The sequence below is a fragment of the Heptranchias perlo genome, chromosome 13 (genome assembly GCF_035084215.1).
Source record: "Heptranchias perlo isolate sHepPer1 chromosome 13, sHepPer1.hap1, whole genome shotgun sequence".
Lineage (NCBI taxonomy): Eukaryota > Metazoa > Chordata > Chondrichthyes > Hexanchiformes > Hexanchidae > Heptranchias > Heptranchias perlo.
In genome coordinates, this window is record NC_090337.1 from 59,754,341 (window position 1) to 59,771,500 (window position 17,160).

General features: G+C 45.7%; 1 protein-coding gene across 14 annotated transcripts in view; it reads right to left on the reverse strand.

The window, feature by feature from the left end:
• The window catches only part of kif1aa (kinesin family member 1Aa), a 342,099-nt gene that overhangs the window by 172,745 nt on the left and 152,194 nt on the right, over window positions 1-17,160 (reverse strand). For all 14 annotated transcript variants that reach the window (XM_067994795.1, XM_067994796.1, XM_067994794.1 and 11 more), the window contains 6 exons: window positions 16,263-16,342; window positions 11,210-11,313; window positions 8,438-8,521; window positions 6,350-6,530; window positions 4,817-4,889; window positions 3,416-3,509 (listed from right to left, as the gene is read on the reverse strand). In XM_067994795.1, the coding sequence (XP_067850896.1) occupies window positions 3,416-3,509; window positions 4,817-4,889; window positions 6,350-6,530; window positions 8,438-8,521; window positions 11,210-11,313; window positions 16,263-16,342 (616 nt within the window). The remainder of the gene's footprint in view (window positions 1-3,415; window positions 3,510-4,816; window positions 4,890-6,349; window positions 6,531-8,437; window positions 8,522-11,209; window positions 11,314-16,262; window positions 16,343-17,160) is intronic.

The following is a 17,160-nucleotide window of genomic DNA, read 5'->3' on the forward strand; positions in this document are numbered from 1 at the left end:
TTCCATTCACTGAACTAATATCCCTCACCTTCATCAATACAAATATTGAGCAAGAAGTATCTAGAAGAACGGAAGGTAAAATAAGCGGCAATGCACTATTACTTGCTATTCATTTTTAGTTCACAATTAGTGAAAGATACCACTAGAGCAAGTAATAGTGCACCCAGTCTCAGAGTGTGAAAGAACAGTGTCTGACCCACTGTACCACCCAGTCCCAGAGTGTGAGAGGACAGTGTCTGACCCACTGTACCACCCAGTCCCAGAGTGTGAAAGGACAGTGTCTGACCCACTGTATCACCCAGTCCCAGAGTGTGAAAGGACAGTGTCTGACCCACTGTACCACCCAGTCCCAGAGTGTGAAAGGACAGTGTCTGACCCACTGTACCACCCAGTCCCAGAGTGTGAAAGGACAGTGTCTGACCCACTGTACCACCCAGTCCCAGAGTGTGAAAGGACAGTGTCTGACTCACTGTACCACCCAGTCCCAGAGTGTGAAAGGACAGTGTCTGACCCACTGTACCACCCAGTCCCAGAGTGTGAAAGGACAGTGTCTGACCCACTGTACCACACAATCGCACTGCAGCAGAACCAACCTAACAGTAATGAGAACATGGATTGTATATCCCTGACGTGTTGTGTGGCACTACCACCGTGCTAAATGGGATAGATTCAGATCAGATCTAGCAGCTCAAAACTGGGCATCCATAAGGCGCTGTGGGCCAATAGCAGCAGCAGAATTGTATTCCAGCAAAATCTGTAACCTCATGGCCCGGCATATTCCTCACTCTAGCATTACCAACAAGGCCAGGGGATCAACCCTGGTTCAATGAGGAGTGTAGAAGAGCATGCCAGGAGCAGCACCAGGCGTACCTAAAAATGACGTGGCAACCTGGTGAAGCTACAACTCAGGACTACATGCATGTGAAACAGCGGAAGCAACATGCTATAGACAGAGCTACGCGATTCCACAACCAACGGATCAGATCAAAGCTCTGCAGTCCTGCAACATCCGGTTGTGAATGGTGGTGGACAATTAAACAACTAACGGGAGGAGGAGGCTCTGTGAACATCCCCATCCTCAATGATGGCAGAGCCCAGCACGTGAGTGCAAAAGACAAGGCTGAAGCATTTGCAACCATCTTCAGCCAGAAGTGCCGAGTGGATGATCCATCTCGAACTCCTCCCGATAAGGAGATAGATATATTTCTCAATGCTAAAGGGATCAAGGGATATGTGGAAGAAGCGGGAACAGGGTACTGAGTTAGAGGATCAGCCATGATCATTTTGAATGGCGGAGCAGGTCCGAAGGGCCGAATGGCCTACTCTTGCTCCTATTTTCTATGTTTCTATATCCCCACCATCACAGAAGCGAGTCTTCAGCCAATTCGATTCACTCCATCTGATATCAAGAAACGACCGAGTGCACTGGCTACAACAAAGGCTATGGGCCCCGACAACATCCCGGCTGTAGTGCTGAAGACTTGTGCTCCAGAACTAGCTGCGCCTCTAGCCAAGCTGTTCCAGTACAGCTACAACACTGGCATCTACCCGACAATGTGGAAAATTGCTCAGGTATGTCCTGTCCACAAAAAGCAGGACAAATCCAATCCGGCCAATTACCACCCCATCAGTCTACTCTCAATCATCAGCAAAGTGATGGAAGGTGTCGTCGACAGTGCTATCAAGCGGCACTTACTCACCAATAACCTGCTCACCGATGCTCAGTTTGGGTTCCGCCAGGACCACTCGGCTCCAGACCTCATTACAGCCTTGGTCCAAACATGGACAAAAGAGCTGAATTCCAGAGGTGAGGTGAGAGTGACTGCCCTTGACATCAAGGCAGCATTTGACCGAGTGTGGCACCAAGGAGCCCTGGTAAAATTGAAGTCAGTGGGAATCAGGGGGAAAACTTTCCAGTGGCTGGAGTCATACCTAGCACAAAGGAGATGGTAGTGGTTGTTGGAGGCCAATCATCTCAGCCCCAGGACATTGCTGCAGGAGTTCCTCAAGGCAGTGTCCTAGGCCCAACCATCTTCAGCTGCTTCATCAATGACCTTCCCTCCATCATAAGGTCAGAAATGGGAATGTTCGCTGATGATTGCACAGTGTTCAGTTCCATTCGCAACCCCTCAGATAATGAAGCAGTCCGAGCCCGCATGCAGCAAGACCTGGACAAAATCCAGGCTTGGACTCATAAGTGGCAAATAACATTCGCGCCAGATAAGTGCCATGCAATGACCATCTCCAACAAGAGAGAGTCTAACCACCTCCCCTTGACATTCAACGGTATTACCATCGCCGAATCCCCCACCATCAACATCCTGGGGGTCACCATTGACCAGAAACTTAACTGGACCAGCCATATAAATACTGTGGCTACAAGAGCAGGTCAGAGGCTGGGTATTCTGCGGCGAGTGACTCACCTCCTGACTCCCCAAAGCCTTTCCACCATCTACAAGGCACAAGTCAGGAGTGTGATGGAATACTCTCCACTTGCCTGGATGAGTGCAGCTCCAACAACTCTCAAGAAGCTCGACACCATCCAGGACAAAGCAGCCCGCTTGATTGGCACCCCGTCCACCACCCTAAACATTCACTCCCTTCACCACCGGTGCACAGTGGCTGCAGTGTGTACCATCCACAGGATGCACTGCAGCAACTCGCCAAGGCTTCTTTGACAGCACCTCCCAAACCCGCGACCTCTATCACCTAGAAGGTCAAGAGCAGCAGGCACATGGGAACAACACCACCTGCACGTTCCCCTCCAAGTCACACACCATCCCGACTTGGAAATATATCACCGTCGCTGGGTCAATATCCTGGAAGTCCCTTCCTCACAGCACTGTGGGAGAACCTTCACCACACGGACTGCAGCAGTTCAAGAAGGCGGCTCACCACCACCTTCTCAAGGGCAATCAGGGATGGGCAATAAATGCTGGCCTTGCCACATCACATGAATGAATAAAAAAAAGAAACTAGCAGATATTAACCTTCTAAAAATTTTAAACTTCCCCCTTTGTGTTATACTGTTCTCGCCTCCCCTTTAAGTCCCATGCATCAGTTGTTTGTGTTTGTCACTGAGTGACGTAATGTTCAACCATTCCTCGTTCTTTGTCTCCCTGTGCCACACCGGTCAAAGTCCTCTCAAAACCAATTTCAGGAGTTGAACCCAAGCAGCCTATGGAAGACTCCTTCCTTCCCTGTGGGGAAGTGTCTGTAATTTAGCTGGGGCATAGCTGAAATCAGGAACTCAGTTTGTGTACAACCCAGCGCAGCAGAAGCACTCTGCCACCCAGGCCTTTCTATACATGTTAGTATACCCTGCACACACTGCAGAGAAGCCTTCAGTGCTGATCTGCCAGCTTCACTGCTCATAAACAAAAAATAAATAAATGGAGAGGGCAGCGTTCCTCACCTTCCTCTTCTGGTTCTTCATCTTCTTGTACGTTGTCTGGGTAAAAGCATGAATCCATCTGCCTCTGTAAGGCCTCCAGTCTGCTTTCATAGTCCTGGAACGGTAAGGTAAAATAAACTGTTAAAAAAGCAGCCTGGCTGAACACTATTTCCTTTCTGCTAAAGGAGACTGCTTCTGTTCAGTAAATAACGTCAACTGTACACTCACACTACCGCTTTTGCATTGGTGAACTGAGGTACTTAAAGGTGAAGATTGGCCAATGCCATGACTGGTAAATAATGCATTCCCATAATTCAAAGGTATTGAATCTATAAATATCTATTGTAAAGTCCCGAGATTCTAAATGTTATGAAGGGAAATGCGTGTAGACTAACCAGAGTCTCACTCTCCTCCCTTATTTCTGTATTTTATGCTTTTCAAACTGTTGGCTGGAGACAGCTGGTAAGCAGAAATTGGGATTCTATACAACAGGAATGAATAGAAAGGGGCTTGGTTCTTTGTAATTGTATGCAATGGGAATAAATGGGAAGAGGTTTAGTCCACTAGAATTAAATGCAACAGGAATGAATGGGAAGAAGGTTTGGTCCTTTGGAATTCTGTGCAATGGGAGAGCATGGAAAGATGTTTGGTCCATTAGTTTTCTGGACAATGGGAGCAAATTGGAAGGAGTTCAGTCCACTGGGATTCTATAAAATAGGAGAGAATGGGAAGAGGTTTAATTCATTAGAATTCTATAGTGGGAGTGAATGGGAAGAGGGTTGTACAGTTCCTTGCTTGGATTAGGATTTTATGGATTCAGATAACAGCACTATGGTGACAGAAGCACCGGAAATTCCAGGGTGGGGGAATCATAGCTGGAGCAGCACTTTCGGAAACATGAGTGGAATGGAGAACAAGATCAACTTTATGACAAGCAGGCTACGAATCCTAATTCAAAACGGCGCTCCAGAACCCAATTAACGCAGTCCTTCCCTTCATCCCACTTCATTGGTTTTTGACCATTCCCTGTACCCTTTGATATGTTGGCTGTTCCTTTGGGTCAGGTGACTTTCAATAAGAGTTTCACTGGATGTCTTATGATCTTATAAAGTACTAGGGTGATGGAAAGCGCATTGAGATGGACCATAGACACGTGTTCAAAAGACAATAATTTCACTTCTGAAGAGACAGACGGGTTAGAGGGTGAGCTGGCAGATAAGTGGAATTGATCGATGAAGAACAGTCGGGTTTGTTGGGCCCAATGACTGGTTCCTGTTCCTAACTCAAACCGATTAACCCATCAGGTATTTACTACCATGGCTTTCAGGGTGGAAGCAGATAGCTGATGCAGGTGGGAATAGCTGGTAACTGAGAGCTTTGCTGTTGGCTAAGTAAATTTCAAGAAACTGTGTCGTTACATACCAGTCTCTGCTGTTCCAACAGTAAATCAGCCTCCTCCTTTTCCCTCCGATATTGGGTTTCTAGTTCCTGAAGCCTGAGAAACAATTCAACAAAGTAAAATAACTTGTTCAGGCTGATTCAGCAAAGGCATCAGAGACCACCACAAATCATTTCAATGGACCATAAAATTAAACCACTAGTAGATGTAACCCTGGGGAATCAAGTTGTGTGTTCCCTACTGTAAAGCTCCCTCTACATTGTCCCATCAAACATTCTCAGGTCAGGTACAGCACGGGTTAGATACAGAGTAAAGCTCCCTCTACACTGTCCCATCAAACACTCCCAGGACAGGTACAACATGGGTCACATATAGAGTAAAGCTCCCTCTACACTGTCCCATCAAATACTCCCTGGGCAGGTACAGCTCAGATTACAGGCCGACTTAAAGCTCCCCCTACATTGTCCCAGCAATGAGTTTCCCATGGGCCAATGGGATTATTAATTTTCAAGACAATGTGATACTTTCACAGAAACGTTAATTGAATCACATCACAAATATGATTCCAAAGCATTGACAAAAATGCTGTAATCCAACGTAATATTAACAAAATTTGACTTATTCAGTTACCATAAATCAATGGGTTGGGCATGGACACAGTGAAAAAACTGTCTGTAATTTGGATTTTAATTAGCAGTCTCACTAAGACACACCATAAACGCTTAGTGTGGGAAATGGAAATATCATATTAGTGTCATGGTGTATCGCTAAAGGAGAAACAAGGAGCGTGATTCTGCAACTGGATATGAGGTAGCTGACCTGGGAGTGTCTGATGTTGGTGCTTGAAGTGTGCAGTTCCTGGGACTAACTCTGCTTCTCTTGATGAAAATTCACCAACAAAGAGACACAAGTTTTGGCCACAAAGTACTCTGTAATCACCTGTATTTCCTTTGTTAACTGATTGCTACCTGGGTACAAAAAGTTAAGACTCTTCAAAATTAATATCTTTTCTATCATTTTTTTTAGAAGACACCCTGTGTATTACAGCATTGCGATTAATGAAGAATAAGACAGTAAAGTGAAGGACATTGAGCATTGTGGATGCTTTTGGGCAGCAGTGGCCTGTTGTCAACAAGTGGAATGGCCGGTGTGTGGTAGCCCAAGGCCAAAAACCAATAGGACATCCCGCAACTTAACAGCCAACTTTTCATTGGAGAGCTAATTTGATCTCCCCAGTGCCCTCTGAGATGGGTGCCCACCAGACCTAAGGCCTTTGTACCTTACATGCTCCTAACCAAGTGGAGGTACATTATCAGAGAATAAAGCCATTATGTTGTCTCCTTCTAACAAAAGTCATAAATTCAATCAACATGTAGTATAAAGATATACATAATGGGACTCAGTGGTTTGTGGAAAAATGAGACCATTGAGTTAGGGCTAAATGCACTCAATGTCGTTTGATGGTTTGTTTTTCTGTAAGTCAAAGAATCTCACTATGTGTTCTCCATTTATCCTCTCTTCCAACCCCAACATTCTTCCATTATTTCTCATTTTACCTCTGTTCCATCTCCTGTTTCATGTCGATGCCCTGCTTCTCTAGCAATTCCCGCTGAGCAAAGGCCCAGTCCACAGGCTCAACTGGTGTCTCCGCACAGGGCGTCTTGTCACGCTCCTGTCGGGCCTGTTCGGGGTGGTTGAAACGGAAGACGTGGCTCTTCCCCATTATGATACGGTTTCCTTTGAAGAAAAAAAACAAATGGAGAAATTGTCTCAATTTGGGAGAAAGTTAAGGTAAATGCCCAGCTAGTGGGTAACACTTTGGGTACAATTAATCCCTTATGAAGGCCCAGCATTTGAAACTCGGAATCTATTTGGACCCAAATTATGAAGAATGAGACAGTGTGGCTCCCTTTCGGTAGGATTGGCCTATTCAGGCTGCAGCTTGAGTACTGCATCCAGTTCTGATGACCCAGATACAAGGGTGGCATTCCTCTGTTAGAGGCAATGCAGAGAAGAGCCACGTGGCTAAGCAAAGGGCTGAGCTTTGAGGAAAGACCAGAGAAACTTGGGCTTTTCAGCTTGGGAAGGAAATACCTGGGAGATCATCTTACAGATGACCTCTCAGAAGACAGTTAAGGGAATGGAAAAGATAAATCCGGAATATTACTTCAAATTAAATTGTAAGAGTACGACAAGGGGACACAGGACAAAGTTAATCAAAGGTCAATTTAGGCCAGATATCAGGAATTTCTTCACGCAAAGAGTGGTCAATATATACAATAGGAAGAGTAGTTCAAGTCAAAATCCTAGAATCATTTAAGAAACAATTGGAAATGGAGGGAATTTAGAATCTCTCTGGAAGGATGAATTCAGATGGGCCAAATGGCTTTTTTTGTCTATAATTATCTTAGGAACATTTCCACTGAATGATGCTACGTTATGATGGGAGAAGCCTTGTTATATATCAAAACTCTGGAACCTCGGAGGTCAGTTTGTGATCTCACATACCCCCTTTTCATGCTGATATCTCCACTGTCCATGTGGATGTATTGGCAGGAGTGAGCTGTAGGGTCAGAACAATGCTTCTGTCTTTCCTGAGTTCCATTTTTATCTCTTTTTCCCCTCAATTGTCTCCCTTCCTTTTCTGAAAGCATTACCTCTTGCTGGCATACGTTACCAAGGACACTGGCTGAACTGTGCCAGTTTGGATCAACTGGTAGCACCCTTGCCTGAGTCAGAAGGTTGTGGGCTGAAGCCCCACTCCAGGACTTGAGCACATAATCCAGGCCGATACCTGGGGCAGTGGCAGCGTGGATACACCACCTGAGGAAGGAGGAAGCCTCCGAAAGCTTGTGGAATTTAAAATAAATTTGTTGGACTATAACTTGGTGTTGTAAAATTGTTTACAAATGCCTACATAACAACAGTGATTGCATTTTAATTCATTGGTTGTGAAGTGCTTTAGGATTTCCTGATGATGTGAAAGATACTGTATAAATGGAAGCCCATCTTTCTTTCACAAGTGGCCAGCTTCAAGTGTGTCAGCATCACAGCTGACCCTGTTCCTCTTCTCATACAATCTCTACACATATCTCTACACGCATTTCAGGGAGGCACCACTGGATCAGGAATGGGAGTCCTGCTGTTGAAACTCATTTAGAAACTTTGAGGTACAACCCTCATTACCCACTGACAGGTGAGGCAGCAACATAAATTTGAAGATTATCACTCATTAAAGATTTTAAACCTTCAATTGATAGAAATGTTCCCTTTGAGTTAGAATTTAAAACCCTGGATTAGAAATTTAGGTTTTGGGATTGATTCGAGTTGTTATGACCTGGAATGCGCTGCCTGAAAGCATGGTCGAAGCAGATTCAATAGTAACTTTCAAAAGGGAATTGGATATACGCTTGAAAAGAAAAAATTTGCTGTGCCTATGGGGAAAGAGCAGGGGAGTGGGACCTATTGGATAGCTCTTTCAAAGAGCTGGCATAGGCACGATGGGCCGAATGGCCTCCTTCTGTGCTGTAAGATTCTATGAAAGCCTGAGCATGTTAAAGTCAGGGTAGGATGAATTACAGGGCTTTAAATGTATGTATATTTGTAGCCAGTGTCTGTACACAAGATGCAGCCAGAGTATTCACCTGATCGAAGTACAGTTGGTTCAGTCACCTTCTTGCCATTGACGTATGTGTCCGCTCCTGCACATGGTTCAAGGATGACAATCACTATAATGCAAGAGAGAAATATAAGGTTTTCAAGTGGTTTTACAATAATACAACTGAGCTGCTAATCAGCAGTATTCAGAGCATTTCACAGATCATCCTGCTCAATGCAGTACTGACTGAACTCTTTCTATGGGTCTCATTAATCCCTGCACCACTTCTTGTAAGCGCTCCCCTTGCAGGTGTCACTGATCTCTGCACCATTTGGCAGTGCAAATTGACCTTACTCATCCAGATTCCATGCACAAGATATCACAATCTAGTTTGAGAAAACCTGGAGCTGCAGCAGATTCCAGATGCTTGGACTAATAATTCAGAGCACGAGTTCAACTCCCACCACGGCAGTTTGAGAATATGAATTCAGTTTAAAAAGTCTGGAAATAAAAGGCTGGTATCAGTAAAAAGTGACCATGAAGCTGTCAGATTGTCGTAAAAACCCAACTGGTTCACTAATGTCCTTTAGGGAAAGAAACCTGCCGTCCTTACCCAAACTGGCCTATATGTGACTCCAGTCCCACATCAACATGGTTGTCTCTGAAGTGGCCTAGCAAACCACTCAGTTGTATCAAATCGCAATGCAGCGGTTCCAGAAGAAGGCTCACCACCACCTTCTCAGAGCAACTAGGGATGGGCAATAAATGCCAGCTTTGCCAGTGACACTCACATCCCAAGAATGAATAATAATAAAAAATATAACATTTCAGAATTCAGACCAGTTTCAGCTCAGTGAGCTAGTATCAGCTGACAAAAGGTGAGCTCCAGAAAGGAGGTGAGAGAGGGATCAAATGGATTCAGAGATCTTTGAAAGCTGAACTTCAAACATTAGCAGAAATTTGCGATTCAGATTCCAATGACGGACTCAACCCAAGACACGGGGGCGGGGGGGCGGGGAGAGGAATTCACGAGGAATTGGAGAGTTATAAGAATTGGGTGGGGTGAAAGATTTTAGAGCAATGCCGACTGGCGGAGATGAATTAAGAACTGTTGGGCTCTGCCCACTGGGAAGGAGTTTTGAAGGATGAATGGTCAGTGTCTACCAGTCATTTTCATAATCAGTCTATCATTTATGAAATGAATTAATTCAATATTCAAAGCTGGAGTCAATAATAATAACAACAACTTGTATTTATATAGCACCTTTAACGTAGAAAAATGTCCCAAGGCACTTCACAGGAGCGTAATCAGACAAAATTTGACATCGAGGCACATAATGGAACAGCACAAATTTGTGATATTAGGACAGGTGACCAAAAGCTTGGTCAAAGAGATAGGTTTTAAGGAGTGTTTTAAAAAAGGAGAGAGACGAAGAGGTGGAGAGATTTTGAGGAGATTCCAGAGCTTAGGGCTCATGCAGCTTTAGGCACGGCCACTGACGGTGGAGCGAAGAAAATCAGGGAAGTACAAGAGGCCAGAATTGGAGCAGCACAGAGATCTCGGGGGTTGTAGGGCTGGAGGAGGTTACAGAGATGGGGAGGGGCGAGGCCATGGAGGGATTTGAAAACAAGGATGAGGATTTTAAAATTAAGGCGTTGTTGGACCGGGAGCCAATCTTGGTCAGCGAGCACATGGGTGATGGGTGAACGGGACTTGGTGTGAGCTAGGATACGGGCAACACAGTTTTGAATGAGCTCAAGTTTACAGAGGGTGCAAGGCAGAAGGCTGGCCAGGAGAGCATTGGAATAAGGGGACTGTTGTCATAATTTGAAGATCCAGGTAAAGCAAGCAGTTGATCAGGGAGGTTTGTTGAGTGGGTCCAGTTCTATCATATTGCATTGTCAGGCAAAGCAGAAGTTATATTCATAGCCCATCAACTGAAGGCTACAAATACTTTCCGTGAATTTCCTCAGAGCTACCCCGCCCCTCCCTGCTCCGTCATCCTAACTTGGCAATAGCAGGGTTTCCACCACACTTCTGGCAAAGTTACAGTGGAGGAGTGGGAGGAGCTCCGAGGAAATTCCCAGGGATCTCCCGCCGTAACCTTGGTGGAAACCCCGCAGAAATGGAGTCAGTGGCCGTTCATGCTGTTTCTCTGGGGTTTCTGCCAAAGCTGTGATGGGAGCTCGGGAGAATCCGTGTGGAAATTATTAGCGTATGTGTCAGCTTTGGGATCTGTTTTCACATCGTTCCAAATAATCTTCTACAGAACATGCTATGAATAGGTGGATCGCTATCACTTAAGATAACTGGCGAAAGAACCACGGGGGAGATGAGGAGAATCTTTTTATGCAGCGAGTTGTTACGATCTGGAATGCACTGCCTGACAGGGTGGTGGAAGCACTTCCAAAAGGCAATTGGATGTATACTTGAAAAGGAGAAATTTGCAGGGCTATGAGGAAATAGCAGGGTCGTGGGACTAATTGGGTAGCTCTTTCAAAGAGCCGGCACAGGCACGATAGGCTGAATGGCCTCCTTCTGTTCTGTATGTTTCTATGAGTCTACCAAACGTACAGCACTGGGCCATGCGTGTAATGGCTGGTTCAAAGTGAAGACCTTCAGTCTAAGTTTACGTTTCTTTCTATTAAAAGTTCCAACCACTTTAAGACCTTTATTTTAGTCCAGGTTGGGCCTAGTGCCATAGCAGTTAGATGATTGTTTCACACCGTTGTGCAGCTGGTAGATTAGAGGTTCTGTAGCATGAGACTCAATCAGCAACCAGGGCCAGTTCCTATAGAGGTGATCAGAGTGCTGTACCTTCCAAAGATTTGATATCACTGCGGAAGATGCAGTGCTCTTCTTTAATAAAATGTCCGCTCAGTACAATGTCCTGCCGCCGTTCTGCATCTTCACGTCCAACTCTGAGGAAACAGATGAAATAGTTTTAAATCTATGAAGATATCACAAAACAACATACTGAAACCCACGTCTATCTGAGCATTCATGAGATTCCCATACTTGACCCTGTCATTGCATTAGGATATCAATTGGAACAAAAGCAATCTACTGCTGACACAGTATTTGTTAATAACTACCCATTAAGGCAATAGTATGTGGCTGAGCAGATTCTACGTTGCAGCTGCGGCCAAATATGAGACAATTATCTAATACCATGGGGTAGAATCTCCAGCCGTAACCTTGGTGGAAACCCCGCAGAAATGGAGTCAGTGGCCGTTCACGCTGTTTCTCTGGGGTTTCTGCCAAAGTTATGATGGGAGCTCGGGAGAATCCGTGTGGAAGTTACTGGCGCATGTGTCAGCTTTGGCTGCATTCTTGCTTCTGAGTCAGAAGATGGTGGGTTCGATGGAAAATTCAGGGGACCTAATGAATGGAAAATCATGAAGGTGGCCCTGTGGTTTTCTGATATTCCTGGAGGCCGAGGCCCCTTTCCAAGACTGGCCGTTTCTAACACTTACCCTATAATCTAAGCTGCCACTTCAGCATTACTGAAGCAGTGTTGCATTATAAGAGGAACTAACCTGCCTGCCTGCTCCAATGGTTCAGGCGGATGCTAAATATTCCATCACACTATTCACAGGAAAGCGGGGAGTTCTGGTGTCCCGGCCAACATTCGTCCCTTCACCAATATCACCAAGAGCAGATTAATTGGCCATTGTTATTTGTGGGATATTACTAGGATTGTCTAGGAATTAAAGATTAATCTCCAGGACACTGTTGTGAGCAACCCAGGAGAAAAATCATGGGGGCATCAAAAACAATTGTGTGTTTTTTTCATTTTCTTTAAACACTTTTGTTTATTAATTTTAAAAATATTGGAGATGTCAAAAAGCTGTTTGACTGACAGTCAAAAATCATCCAATCAGTCCGTTGAAGAGTCTGTTCGTTTCCCAATTGGTGTGGAAGGCTGTGCACCATGATAATGGACGTGTTGGGCGACCAATGGCGGGAGCATGGGGCTAAGGGGGTTGGAGGCGGGAGATCATGTGATGAAACCTCCTGGCATACTTCCAACCAGAGTTGGCAACCCTGGATGTTACTATGTGCAAAATGGCTACTGTATGCAAAAGTAATTAATTGTATATGAAGAGTTTTGAGTCATAAGAAGGCATCATATCAATGCAAGTTTTCAAAATAATGAGGGGTACAGATACAGTTGAAGTAAACAAGCTATCAAAGTATTTCCCAAAACAATGTTGCAAGTTATCTTGGTTACAGAGAGGAGTAATTCAAACTTAAAATTCAGTTTGTATATGACTGAAGTTCCTGTTTAAATCTATGTGGTCAGGATTGCAATATCCAAAAATGTCCTGGTAACTCTTTTCCTAGATATGAAAAGGAGCTTCTCTGTTCAAATTAAAAAAAAGTCTATTTGAAAACCTCAGAGAAGGAACCAATCAGTTTGAAACTCCCGAAAAAAAGAGAAAAATCAGTTTCAATTTTCAAGAAGTAATTTAGATTAAGCTGCCAGGTGGCTAAGAAATTCCAGGAAAATAAACACTGCATTATTTAAAAATTATTTACAAGGAGTTAGCTTAGCTCATAGATCTAATTATGATCTTATTATTGTGTCAACCTGAGGAGTTAGGCGGAAGATTGTTTACTGTAAAGATTTTAACTGCTTCTGACTGTTAATTACGTGCTTGTTTATCTTTTGTAAATAAATTAGCTTGATGTTTTAAAGTTTTATAAGTTTGGAGTGAGATCTAATGTAGCCAAAGTCCAGCACCTGAAAGCAATTACCAGGCAGGCTTTGCTGTTTGTTTCCCAGGGATGTTGCTAAAAGCTTACCAAAATCTCAAGACCAAGTTACACACTCTCGGAGGTATTGGGAATGATCCAAAGATATCAAGAGTTGTGTGGGTGCCAACCATCTGCTTTTAGAGTGAGTCATCAGCGTTCTTGGCCCCCGTTCATGCTACTGTTGCATATTCCTGAAGATTTTAAAATTGCCTCGCAATACACTGTAGGTTATCACTTCTGCGAACGTCCAATATTTCAGCACAGGCACAGAGAAGATAATGTGCAATGCATTGTGGAGCATGTTTATTGGTCCCTCGGGCCTCTGAGGGAATTGAAATTTGGAAGCATTGGCAAGTATGGAGCTGAAATAATCTAGAGCAATGAAGTTAGAAAAGAACTAAAAATCTAACCGTCCACTTGCTGCAAGGTTACTTAAAGTCACATAGAAATTGCAACATGGAAATAGGCCGTTTGGCCCAACCAGTCCACGTTGGTGTTCAACCTCTGCATGAGCAGTGGTCCCGAATCCTATGTGCTCGCCCTGTTCCCATATTTTTTATCCCCTTTTCCTTCAACCCCCTTTCCAGCCTATTCTGAAATGTCGACAATGTGCTCCATTTTAGCACCCGCTATCGGGTGCGTTCCTGGCGGGGGGGGGCTCCGAAAATCGGGGAATCCCGGAGCGGGTCCGGAGCCTGGCTCCAACCCGCCCACTTCCGGGTTCCCCACAGACGCGCCGACGTGCGCGCGCAGCCCCCGCAGGTGGGAATCCTGCAGGCAATTAAAGCCAGCGGGATGCCACTTGACAATATTTATCTTGGTATTTCAGGTCATTAACTGACCTGATTAAGGGATTATATGAGGAGGGGTGGGATTTTATAGACAACTGGGACTGTTTCCCGTACTGGGGGAAACACTCCCAGTGAAATGGACGTGTTGCAGCTGTCAGCCTGTGGCAGCTGCAAAGGTCCATTTGACAGGTGGCGGGGGGAGACCCTCACTCATTGCAGGAGGCCACTCTGTCACTTGAGACAAAGTTTGGCCTCCACCACCCTCCTCCTGACAAGAAAATTCACCAACTTGCACACTTACCCCGGTGTCCAGACACATGTACCTACCTTGTGGACCCCCTCAGATGTACATCCTCCGGATGGGGGCCGCCGTAGCTGCAGTCATGACCTCCTCGGAGGGCGAACAGCATCACCAGCCTCGCCGGCCACGCCGTCCACCTCTGACACGTGGAGCTCCACAACACAGTGCTGTGACACATCCACCTGCACAGCAGGAGGGAGGGCAACTGCAGAGAGAGATGCGTCGCAGAGGGCACTACCCTCGCCACAGGGTCCACAGACCGAGGCTCAGCTTCCTGGACCTCTCTGAGCAGCAGTGCACACGGAGGCTCAGAGTCACTCGACATGTAGTCGTGGACATCTGCAGCCTCCTTCATGCCGAGCTGCTCCCGGTTGGCCCGAGCACCATCTTCTTACCTGTTGCTGTCAAAGTCACCACTGCCCTCAACAACTTCTCCTCCGCATCCTTCCAGGGTGCCACCGGGGACATCGCCGACGTCTCCACAAAAGAGCCCTGCAAATTCACCTACAACACTCTGCAGTGACACAATGGGTGTCATCAGCTGTGGGTCTTCATTGTGATCCTCAGGAAAGGGCATTATTGCACAAACCAGACAAGATTCACAAAGACGTGGCAGTAGTGGTGCCAATTTAATATGTAATGTGAGTTGGTCAGAAATTCAATATTAGTATAAACCATGACAAACCCTCAAACACCCTTGTGCATCCCCTTCATGCTTACGACACGTTTGCCTTACGCTGCCTACTGCACATATGTGATGCATGCCTTGTGGTTACAGCACAGGTAGTGGCAGGTTGAGTGAGGCTGACCGTGAAAGAGATGCACGAGAGGGTGAGTATGAGATAGAGCCATGAGACCGTATGAAGATTGGGTTGAGTGGTAGTGGCGGGATGAGTAATGGCGAGGTGAGTAAGTGCAGGTAAGATGAGGATGAGCTTTGAGTGGGTATGAGGGGTGATGTGACAGAGTAGTGTTGGCAGTGCAGAAGGAGATGTGGGGTGGGGGCAGTGATGTGGCAGATGGAGTGTAGGGGAATGAGTAAGTGTACTCACTTTGGCTGACCTATTTAGGTCATTGGAGCGCCTCCTGCACTGTATGCAGGTGGGCAATATGTTGGTGGTGCAGATGACCTCCTCTGCCAGCTCGAGCCAGGCCTTCCTGGTGGCAGAGGCAGGACGCTTCCTCCTGCCCGCCGGGGGGAAGATTTCTGTCCTCCCTCTCCTCCTCACCCCATCTAATGATACCTGGAGTGAGGCATCATTAAACTGGGAGCAGCCTTCCCTCTGGGCTGCTCCATGCTGTAATTTTTTCTATTTGTTGCAGCATCTGTCAGTGGAGGACTGCCCCTTTAAATAGAGCTCCTCCAGCTGACAGATCTTACTGCGCATGCGCAGCCCGCCCGCCGCGCAGATCAGCAGTGGGGAACCCGGAAGACAAGGTAAGTGGATCCAATTCGGCTGCGATCGCGCGGGGGGCAGACTGATTTCACCGGGCGCGTTACCCACGCACCCAATAGCCCCCCCCCCCCCACTGTGAACCCGCAGCCCTGGTAACATCGAGCCCATTGTCTCTGTTTCAATCACTAACTCCGGAAATGCATTCCACAGTCTCACAACCATCTGTGTGAAAAGGTTTCTCCTGCTCTCTGTCCTAAATCTGATATCTATGTCCCCTCATTTAGACCCCTCAACCATTGGAAACAGTTGAGTCTCACCTCTCACAAACTTAAACTATTTGCAGATAGTTTGGGTTATATCTTTTTCGGTCAAATATTATTGCTGGTCTGTTTTCTTTGGAAAGCTGGAAATTCTGAACTTGATTTTTAAAATGGTAGTGACTGTTAAACCATCTTTAGAATAAAACAAACAATCATCAGTTTACAGTCAGTCTCAGCTGCGACTTGCTGATCACCGATCAGCCAACCTGAACGCGAGACTTTGCTCAAGCACCAATTAAAAGAAAGCAGCAGACAAGCCTGAACTGGAACAGACTGGACCAAACCGGAGTGAGTCTGTACCTGGTGGTTCCGTCCTTGATGTAGTACAGAAGACACTCGGACATCAGTGGATCCTCGTTCAAATTCACCAGATGAGGAGTCTATAAGGAAAAGTCAGACATCATTGCAGGAAGCTCCTTAAGATGGTGGGATCAGATCACATTTATTTACTTCGCTGCCTTCACTGTAAGGGTTGCTTAGCAACCTGGGAAACAAATGACATCCACCTCCATCGAGATCTGTCTGAGAGGCAGTGGTGGTGCCTCACAGTATTGGTAACAGAACCATACAGACCCTCTGGTTGGCAACTCTAACCAATTAAGCTCTCAATTTGGCAAGCAGTGACAATTACATCCCTCACCTTTTGGTTACCAATTGGTGCTCATTACAGCTCTCATTCTTTGGTTAGCAAATAGTGCCAATTAGCTCCCTTACCCTATGGCTGGTTTCCACGAAGCATTGAGAGATTTACCTGTGATGGTACTTTTACCCACTCCCTCTCTATATGCCAAGGATTCCCGTGGTAACCTCCAACTCTCTGCCTGTTCCACTCATTGACAGTCTCCTCTCACTGAATATAGCCATTACTGAGTACTCACTTGGGAAGAATTGACCAACGGTAGCATCCCTTGAAGTGCCAATCTTTTATTGTTTAAAGGGCTGCATTGCACAACCAAGTGGTTTGATGACAAATGGATATTGTCCACTAAGAATTTTTACAAAATGCAAAAACAATTTTTGATAATTCAGAGACAAAGACAACAGTCAGAGAGAAGCAGAATTGAGTGACACCTTGAGAGTGTCTGAGACAAGGGCCAGCCAGTAGAGGGCTAAGAATGAGTCAGTGCACTGTACTTGTGCTCTGAGCAAAGACATTGTGCATTAATATATCATTTGATGAGTATGTAAACTGCTTCTA